Source organism: Alexandromys fortis, unplaced genomic scaffold (genome assembly GCF_014885135.2).
Source record: "Alexandromys fortis isolate MF-2015 unplaced genomic scaffold, M_Fortis_MF-2015_v1.1 scaffold_5, whole genome shotgun sequence".
NCBI classification, from domain to species: domain Eukaryota; kingdom Metazoa; phylum Chordata; class Mammalia; order Rodentia; family Cricetidae; genus Alexandromys; species Alexandromys fortis.
In genome coordinates, this window is record NW_026067924.1 from 30,561,020 (window position 1) to 30,570,815 (window position 9,796).

At 41.9% G+C, this 9,796-nt stretch overlaps 2 protein-coding genes across 6 annotated transcripts in view; both read right to left on the reverse strand.

Annotated features, from left to right (window-relative positions):
• Nucleotides 1-9,796, reverse strand: part of LOC126501685 (aldo-keto reductase family 1 member C13-like) — a 78,346-nt gene that overhangs the window by 17,224 nt on the left and 51,326 nt on the right. Inside the window, exon 1 of one of the 5 annotated variants that reach the window (XM_050142502.1) lies at nucleotides 2,049-2,206. The exons of 2 other annotated variants lie outside the window; for them this stretch is intronic. The gene's annotated coding sequence lies outside the window, so the exon portion shown is untranslated. Of the gene's footprint in view, nucleotides 1-2,048; nucleotides 2,207-9,796 lie in introns of those variants that run through there. 2 more of the 5 variants (XM_050142501.1, XM_050142505.1) reach the window with 2 other exon arrangements.
• LOC126501502 (uncharacterized) overlaps nucleotides 7,308-9,796 on the reverse strand; it is a 5,310-nt gene continuing 2,821 nt past the window's right edge. The window contains exons 2-3 of the mRNA XM_050142183.1: nucleotides 9,122-9,756; nucleotides 7,308-8,861 (exon numbers count right to left, since the gene is read on the reverse strand). Coding sequence (XP_049998140.1) covers nucleotides 7,525-8,861; nucleotides 9,122-9,756 — 1,972 coding nt within the window. The 3' untranslated portion in view covers nucleotides 7,308-7,524. The remainder of the gene's footprint in view (nucleotides 8,862-9,121; nucleotides 9,757-9,796) is intronic.

Consider the following 9,796-nt stretch of genomic DNA (forward strand, 5'->3'; position numbering starts at 1 on the left):
AGTGACCACCTCTCACTCCAAAACAAGAAAAACTGCCTGGGAAGAGATTCGATGTTGAAGGGCTACCACCTGACTTTTTAAATTTTCAACTAGTTTAATGATCTCCACATTGCAACAAGACCAGATTGTACTAAATTTCATTCCCCACAGAATTTGTGAATCAATATCAAGTCCGCAAGTGCTAAAGCAGATGAGCTCACATGAATAAATGCTTGAAATTGGGATTTAATTTGCAGTTTTTGCAGAAGTCGGAGTTATCCTTTAACTGCACACATGCGGACAAAGGAAACTTTCCCCTTTTTTTTCTTTTTCATCTGCAAAATAGATGAAGGCGGACAGTGATGTAATTAACATAAAAGGCTTAAATAAGGAATCTCATTGCATTTGTTGTCGCTAAAGAGCATGTCTATAAGTGTAGCATGGATTCTGGATTTAGGCTCCCATTTGGAGATCAAGTCTTTCCACCCCTGGTTCTTAGGCGAGCCAGGTAGTAATGCAAATGAAAACCAGTTGCCTCCTTTTGAGTGTGTCCGGGGGAGGGGGGCATCTGATGAGATGGACATGATCCTGATTCCCAATAGAGGGACCATGAATCAGAAAGGGAAGCAGCATTTCAGAAGAGGTGTCCCTCATATTTCCTATGCATCATCTAGTCTCCAGGGGGCAGGCATGCTTTTCTTTAGGTGTCACCATGAAATTTTCATCTAGAAATTGAACAATGGCCAAACTCTGGGTCATCCTTTCCAGATGCCCACCATTCTCAACTCTCTCCCTTCATTCTTGAGCTGTCCCCACACATACACCAGCCCAGCTTGATCCTAAGCTCTATCTCTAATATCTGAGTTTCTCCCAGATAATTGTGGCCCCTTTTCATTTAAATGGTGTTTGTTTAATCTTGCTGATTTCCTGAAAACATAGCTGCAGCCAGTGAGCAAACAACAGAGTCAGAGAGAGTCCCTGCTTTGTTTAGGGGTAAGGACTTCATATAGGCTTTTTGAAGAACGCACACAAGCTTGGAAATGACTCAGTGGCATACTGCATGCCTCATATGTATAGAGCCCTGGGTTCAATTAGAAATGCAAAATGCAAAGAAAACAGTTTTGCCTGTCAATGCAAAAAAAAAAAAAAAAAAAAAAAAAACAGTTCCTTCAGATCTGTGAAGTGGCTTTGTCTGTAAAGGAACTTTCTTTGCAAGTCTGAAGACATGAGATTGAACCCCAAAATTTACATAAAGGTGGGAGCAGAAAACCAATTTGCAAAACTATATTTATACCTCTCAATGAATGACAATACATATGTACCTCACAAACATTATGTACATGCAAACCCACACATATAGTAATAATAAGTTAAAAAAATATTTTAAAAGACAACCAAAGAATCCCAGCAATAGGGGCAAGTATCCCCATAAAAGGGATGAGGGTGGTTTATGGTCACTCCCTGTCAACTGTCTTCATGTTTTCCAAGGCTATACTGGGGTTTCATAAGAAAAGAAGGCTGCTTGGTTGAAAAGACATCCTGTTCTGCAGCCCTCAGAACAAGAATCCTCTAAACTCATCCTTAAATTCTTGCAACTTCCCAGACAGCCAAGTGCCACTTCAGAATAATCACCACAGGGGACTCCAATGTCTTTCCAGAACATACTAGAGCAAGCAAAAGGGTTTTATCTCGGCAATAAAGTGGGAAACAGCACAAGACAAGGTTCTTGACCATTCCAAGTTTGCGATAATGGTCACACAAACAACAAACCAGAAACAGCTGCTTTTTCAGTTCTTTTGGGTCAAAGAAAAGAATGAAACCAACAGGCTAAGTGGCGGTGGCAATTAAACCAGGGATACAAGCAATAACAGAGAAGAGGGGGTGGAGAGAGTAGAGCCATTTAAGCTAAATGATTTTTAGAGCAGAAAAAGCAACAAGAGGAAAAATTTTCATTACTCTTAGGAGGTAGGAAAGTGAAAGAATGTATGTGCCAAGCCGAAGCAAAGTCCTTGCCAAGGGTGTTGGGAGGAGAATGCCTTTCTCTGCCCTTTAAGCTAAAGAAAGTGGACCTGTATTGAGCACCAGATGTCCTGCAGCAGGTCTCCACTTCCCGCTGGTCTCAATTTTAGCTTCAGTCTTGTTTATTCTACATTCCAAAGTGAAGAACACACAGCACAGAGAGCAGCCAAGAGTTTCATTTCAGAGGCCAAGGAAGTAAGAACTCTCCAGAATAATAGCAGGCTGAGCCCAGCAGCAGAGCCTGGCAACTGGCAGGCAGGGACTTTTATTTGTCCTCTCCTTATAACACTTGCCCTCCCTCCTCCAGGGTGGGCCCTTTTAGGAAAGAGGCCTGCTTTTCTCAGGACCCCATTTTCTTAGGGTTCCACCTAAGATATAGAAGGCTCAAAAATATGTATAGGATTTTAATTACTCATAAAATATAAAAGTTCGCTGTGTATGCTCCCCTGAAAATGCCAACTTAAGATGACTCAACTTCCACCACCTATTGTAATTTATTTTCTGTTTGTGGGTGCAGGCATGGGCCAGTCCTTCTCAGAGCTAACCTCATGCCTGAGCCTATGTGTGTTTAATTTGCAAAGCTTTCTGCTGTGATGAAGCTTCTACTTGATCATACAACACAAGAAACAATGAGCTGTTATTACAGGCTTGAAGAAACTAGGACATTCTACAAAGATGCTTTTGTCCCTTCCTGGGCTATCAAACTATTGAAACAACAGACCTCAAGAAATTAGGTTCTCCCTAGGAATGTTGAACTTGGAGAAAAAACAGCTGTGGTTACAGGACAGCCAGAAGACAAAATGGTCCTCAGGAGAAAGATTTATAATTTAATAGAACATCTTTCAGGAGGAGTTGGACCCACAAGGCACCACATCTTGACCACAGTACATAGTTGTACATACTGCACACCACGGGAGTGGTCATTTCAGCTGGGACCACTCAGAACCCAGCTGGGATACTCAGATAGTGGTGCTGGATGAAACAGACATGTGTGCCCCCTTGAAAAGTGATTTAGTTGGATGACACCACTCACAGAGCCTTTCAAGTTTTATATTTTTGAATCATAGACCACAATAAGTATACAAAGAATTAGGTAAAAGGGTACACTATAACTATACAAAGGTGTTTATTTGTTCATCCAGTCATTTATTCATTTATTTTGGAGCTAAATTTAAAATCTTTGAAATTTTGCATTTCTTATAAGTTTCTCTTTAAAACAGCATCAGTGACCACTAATAAGCCTTATTTGTCTCATACCAAGTGTATACCACTTGTATAATAGCTCCATTTAAACAGAGATACAAAAATAGTCATTAAAAAGTTTTCAGCCCAAACAGAAATTTAAATGCCCTTAGCCATTTTAAACATGGGAAATTTTTAACAAAAAAAATGTTAAATATCTATTATAGTAGAACATAACTATTTTAAACTTGGGGTTCTGTTTTAACAACTTTGGTATAAATAGATCAATTTCTAAGAATGCCATTTTGCTTTGAATATAATGAATAAGAAAAATATATGAATAACTTTTTTATTACAAACAACCTAAAACATATAAATGTACTTCTATGTGCTATCTTCTTTATAAGCCACCCATAGTTCAAAAGTGTTAAATTTCTGTATTATTGAGAATTTTTATAACATTTAAGATATGTGATATAAAATCATGAACATGTTATTTTACGTATTATATTAATATGGTATATTAAATATAATTAACATGAGATATTAAACACCAAATATCATATATTAAAATATTTTTATATACACATATGCTATTTCCTCTTCAGACCATTCATTTATCTTTAGATTTTGATACTCATATAAAAAAGTAAAAACTAAATTAAATTAGATGTTTTAAGTCAAAATATTCTAATATTATTCTACAAATAATACATGAAAATCTTTAGATTTGCAACTGTGTCTGCAATTGAAATTTTGACTTTTGGTAGTTTCCTAGATACTTATATTTATATAAGCTCATATTTATTTGCCAGACTAATTACAAATGCTATGTAGATGTCAGTTTCATCCATTCTTTTAAAAGAAATAGTATATCTGGGATATGAAAGTCTAAGTCTGAAACTCCCTGTCTAAAACAGTAATTCAGAGGTTACTACATATGACATGGGAACAAGTAGAGTGTGACATTGAAGTTTATACTGTCTTTCCAAGGGCGAAAGATTGGAAAGACATTGACAGTCACATAGCAAGAGATAGGGTAATAGGTTACCTAAGAAACACAGGTAGACTGAAATATGGTACCCACAGGAATTCAGAAGGTAAGGTACTCACTGCTGTAGCAAATTCCTAGTGAGAGAGGATGCATAAGACTTAGCTAAGCCTCCTTGTCAGAGAAAAGAGACTGACAGTCTTGCTGAAGGGTAATCTCACAGCTCCTGAAAGCCTTGAACCCAGTCGTACATTCTGGTAAGATGTAACTTCTCTGATGTGATGATTTTGGTCAGCAACCATCATGACATTTAATCTGTTATTTAATATAGACCCATGCTGGTGACCTAATAACAGTGAACATTCTTACCTCAAAAAACCTGGAGCCTTGGTGAGATGGGGAAAGGAGTTAGTCACAAAGAGGAGGCAATCCTGGTGTTGTTAACTGAAAAATTCAAGTGGAAGGTTTGGCTCACACTCTAAAGGTCATGCTTAGAAATCAACATGATCCTCAGTAGCTAGATGCCAATTTCATTACCTTATCTATGTGTTTTATAAACCCAAGCCTTACATCACCAGGTGGCCAGCCTCTGCAGCCACCATTGTCAGTTGAGGTGCACTATCATTGGGACTGAGAACTATGAAGCACCAGCAAAACATTTGACTTCTTCACCTCATCCCCCCTGCAGCGTGTCAATGGCTGAGTGTGCTTTGAAAGTGTATAGTGATCTCTATATACAGATGTCAGTGCTGTGTTCACTGTTCTCACCCCCAGCGCAAATGGGAGAAACTCCTACCTAGAATATTAGTCTTTCCTGAAGTGTACAAACTAGGGAATCCTGAGAATGGGAAAGAATCTGTCGGGCCCCATGCTGCAATGTTAAGTGTAGCCAAGAGAGACAGCTCCTCATCCACAAAGAAAAGAAGTGGAAAAGTTCTGGTAGGCATGTCACACTTAGCTGGCTGAAAAACAAAGTCTAACTGGTAGGACAAGCAAGAGAGTCCAGCTTAAAGTCTATTTAAGCCTCCATGATGCTATTAAAGAAGGGCTTTTTGTACCAGCGATTGGAGGTCCATGTGTCGGTCTGTCTCTGCCTGTGTTTCCTTAACCTCCATGCCCCTTGCCCAAAGCTCACGAACTGGATTCTAGCACATAGAGCGCAGACAGATGGCATGGTGCTCAGCGCCCAATCAGACATTTTTAGAACAGTCAGATGTCTTAGACTATGCACACAGTAACACACAGAGAGACAGTATTAGAAACATGACAATTGATTTCTTAATTTTTGACTCTTAAGAAACTAAATTGCAAATTGTAAAGAAAAAAAATCCTTTCAGTTTTCTCTTTACAAATATATTTTGCTCTGTAAGAGTTTTGCTGAATCATGACATGGAGTGAGAGCACTGTGCAATAAAAAGGACAGTGATGCAGTGGACTGATTAGATGTAGAATGAGTAACCACTGTTGGAAATCATACGCCAAAGGTGCAAACAGAACCTTAGGACTCATTATGCCTTTCACCTGTTACACAACAATGAGAATCTTTGAATATAGTCAAAATGCAGAAGACTATTTCATTTAATATGTGGCTTTACTCAAAATGATTCTTTGAAGAGGAATTTGGAAGGACTTTGTGGCTGTAAATTTTAGAGGACTTAAATAGAATTTGAAATATTTCTGTCAAAATACCTTAAAATATTTGTAAGTGCAGGCTAAAGATTTCACATTAACAAAGAATGTTTAAATAAGGACTAGGGCTTCTAGTGTGTTTCTATCAAAGAGCGAGGACTATATTAGCATCCACACTGTCATATGGTTATATGACATAGGTAATAAAAATGGAAAGACTGGAATTTTTAAGCAGTCTTTATTTCTGAAAGTTTGGAGTATGGTTACTTTATGTCCTATGTGCTTTTCAGTCATTGTAAGAAAATTTTATAATTTCAACTCTAAGAACAGCTCTTTTAAACCAACTAAGGAGAGCTGAGAGCAGGAGACATAGTCTACTTGGTATGCTGTACCAAATGGTCAGTCCCTGGAGCATTTATGGAACTTTCTACAGACTCAGAGAAATGTATTTATGTATTTAGAAATATACATGTATGTATAGCTATAATTAATTTTAAAAGGACATGAAATGAAAGAGACCAGAGAAGGATATATGGAGGACTTGAAAAAACGAAAGGGAATTGGGTATATATACTATTATTCTTTTAAAGCGGATGTGTGTGTGGAGACAAACACGGGACAGACAAAACACGCACAAAAAGGAGGAGATACAGACACGCGGCACCCACGTGGGTGCTCTTTAATGGGGGGGCACAATAAGGGACAGGTGTGCAAGACACAAGAGGGTGAAGGGCAAGAGAGCGAGGCCTCATGGAAGCTCGCTTTTTAACGAGAAGCACAAGGGTATCTGGGAGAAATGACTTTTGGCAGATCTGACAGGAAGCAGTGGTGGCTTTTAGAAACCTGATATCCTCAGGTATGGGTTTGATATGTGTTTTTACAAAATGAAGTAGGGCTTTTTCATTGGGATGAAAAAGCTGGTGTAGGTAGGACAGGATCTGTTGGGTGTTGGGAGGTGTCTGTGAGGCTGTGGGCTGTGCTGTAAGTACTCCCTGAGGTAGCTGAGGCAGGCCTGTATTCTGGAGTGCTGCCATCTTAGCTGCTCTGTCAGCTCGGTTGTTTCCCTTGAAGACAATAGAACTGTCAGATTGATGAGACCGGCAGTGAATAATTCCTATAGCTTTAGGGAGATGAGAAGCTTTTAGTAAGTCCATAATATACTCTGAGTTGGTAATAGATGGCCGCGTGAGACAACAGGATATGAAACGCATATTTGGAATCTGTGTAGACATTTAAAGACTGTCCCGTGGCTAACTGAAAGGCTCGGGTGAGAGCTATCAGCTCAGCCTGTTGGTTAGTAGTATGAGTAGGGAGTGCCTTTGCCTCAACTATCTCTGTGTCTGATACTATGGCATAACCTGCTCTGCGAGTCCCATCACATAGAAAGGAGCTGCTGTCCGTGTACCAGGTATGAGTAGCCTGGGATCGACTGCCCTCCTGTATATGTGAGGGATGAGGTAGTAGGTCCTCTAGGACCTCAATGCAGGAGTGGGATTATCCTAATCATTAGCATTAGGTTGAGGTAGAAGATTTGAGATGTTAAGGGGTGGACAGAATTGAAATGTGAGGCTCGTATCTTCCACCAGCTCCACCTGAAGGGAAAGAACTCGAGAAGGGGTAGGTTCTGTAGGCCTTTGTAGGTTAAGAGGTTGGACAGGTTATGATGAGAGAAAACCATAGTGGGTGCTCTGAAGGTTAGTTTTTTTGACTCATGAATAAGAAGTTCAGCAGCTGTACAAAGCACATATGCAGGGTGCCCAGCCCCAAGTGGTGAGGTCCATCTTCTTTGACAGGTAAGCTACAGGTGCAAAGGAGGGTCCCAGCTGATGACCTAGGACTCCCAGAGCATAGCCCTCCTTTTCTGCTACGTAAAGAGAAAAGGGGCGAGTTAAATCCGGAAGATGGAGAGCTGGGGCGTGGGTCAGGGCCTGTTGAAGTCTCCGGAAAGGTTTGGTGATGGGGTGGAGAAGGGGCTCATGTAGGGAGCCAAGACCTGCTTCATATAGGGGGTGGGCAAGGAGGGAGAAGGAGGCTATCCAGGAACGCAGGAAACCAGCCACTCCCAGGAATGATAAAACCTCTTCTTTGGTGGAAGGAACTGCAAGAGATTGAATTAGTCTTTTTCTGTCCAGAGTGATAGCCTTTTGTGTTGGGGTTATGGTTAATCCCAAATACATTACCTGAGTGGTGGACAATTGGGCCTTAGAAGGTGAGACTCTGTAGCCCTTTTTGGATAAGAAGTTTAATAAGGCAGCAGTATCAGTCCTGCTGGTCTCCAAAGATGGGCTACATAGCGGGATGTCATCGACATAGAGTATCAGCTTTGATTTAAGGAGAGACAGAGAGAGCAGATCAGAGGCCAGAGCCTGGCCAAAGAGGTGTGGACTGTCTTGGAATCCCTGAGGGAGGATAGTCCAGGTTAGCTGTGTAGAGAAATTAGTATCAGGATCTGTCCAGGTGAAAGCAAAGATGTTTTGAGATTGAGGGCTGAGAGGAATAGAGAAAAAGGCATCTTTGAGGCTCAAGACAGAGAAGTGGGAGGTCCCTGGAGGAATGTTAGACAGAAGGGTGAGGGGGTTGGGTACGACTGGATGCAACAGCACCACAGCAGAGTTGATGAGCCAGAGGTCCTGAACCAAACGATAAGTTCCGTTAGATTTTTTGACAGCCAATATCGGGGTGTTAAAGGGGGAAGAGGTGGGACGAAGCAGCCCCTTTCTCAAAAGGTCAGAGATTATAGGTTTTAACCCTCTGAGGCTTTGGGAAGAGAGGGGGTACTGAGCTTGGGTGATGTACTCGGTGGGGTTTTTTAACTGAATAACAACAGGGGAATGGTGTTTAGCGACAGCGGGATTCTGGGTGTCCCACACGAGAGGGTCCACTTGGGAGGCTGGAAGAGAAAAAGGCATGTTAGTATCAGAAGATTGCGGGACCAGGAGAAGAAGCAGCTGTGTCACCAACAAATCTGAAATGAAATGAGTTGGGGGCGCGAAAAAAATGAAGGCTCCGAACTTGGTCAGAAGATCTCTCCCGAAGATTGGAACTGGGCAGGTTGGTAAAACTAGGAATGAATGAGTGAGAAAAATACCTCTAAATACGCAATTGAGAGGTGGAGATTGGTGAGGTAGATAAGGCTGTCCTCCTACCCTGACAATAGGGGAGTTTGAAAGAGAGGTTGGCCCCCAAAATTCTCTTAGAACCAAGTATGTTGCCCCGGTGTCCAAGAGAACTGAGATGAGGCAGCCCGACGCAGTTAGAAATACCCGTGGCTCCTGGTTGCAGATGGGCGTGGCGGTTGGGTTGTCAATGGCTCCCGGGTACCTTCAATCTTCCATGGCCAGGCCCAGCAAATCGGCCTGGGGAACCTCTGGGCCCGTTGCCCCCGCATCATCGAATGCACAAGGGCAGTCCACGGACCAGTGGCCCTCCCTGAGACACCTAAGACAGGGGCCCCGTGGGTTATGATGAGGATTGTGGTACCCCTTTGCGCAGTGACCTGCCTTACCACATTTGAAACAAGGTCCGGGGGGCGGGGGGCAGCGCGAACAGGACGGGCAGTGGAGTCTGTCACCTCGGCTGGCCGGGCAGGTGCAGTAATCACGTGGCAGTGATTTTTGGCTTTGTTGTTTCTTGCGTGGTAAATCTTGAAAGCCATCTCCAGGAGCTGCGCCTGTGGAGTTAGGGGGCCCTTCTGCAAACGTCTAAGTTTTCCCCTGATGTCTGAGTAGGACTGGTTGATGAAATGGAACATCAGGAGCTGTCTGCCCTCAGTGGATTCTGGATCCATGTTTGTGAACTGTAACATAGCTTTGGTTAGTCGGTCAAGAAATGCAGAAGGATTTTCCTTAGTGTCCTGAAAAATCTCTGCGAGTTTAGAAGAGTTTACTGGTTTAAGAGCAGCTTTGCGAAGTCCCACTATGAGGCAGGTTAAGAACTGGTCTCTGGCCAGAATGCCACTAGGGGAATTTTAATCCCAATGGGGTTCATATATATATA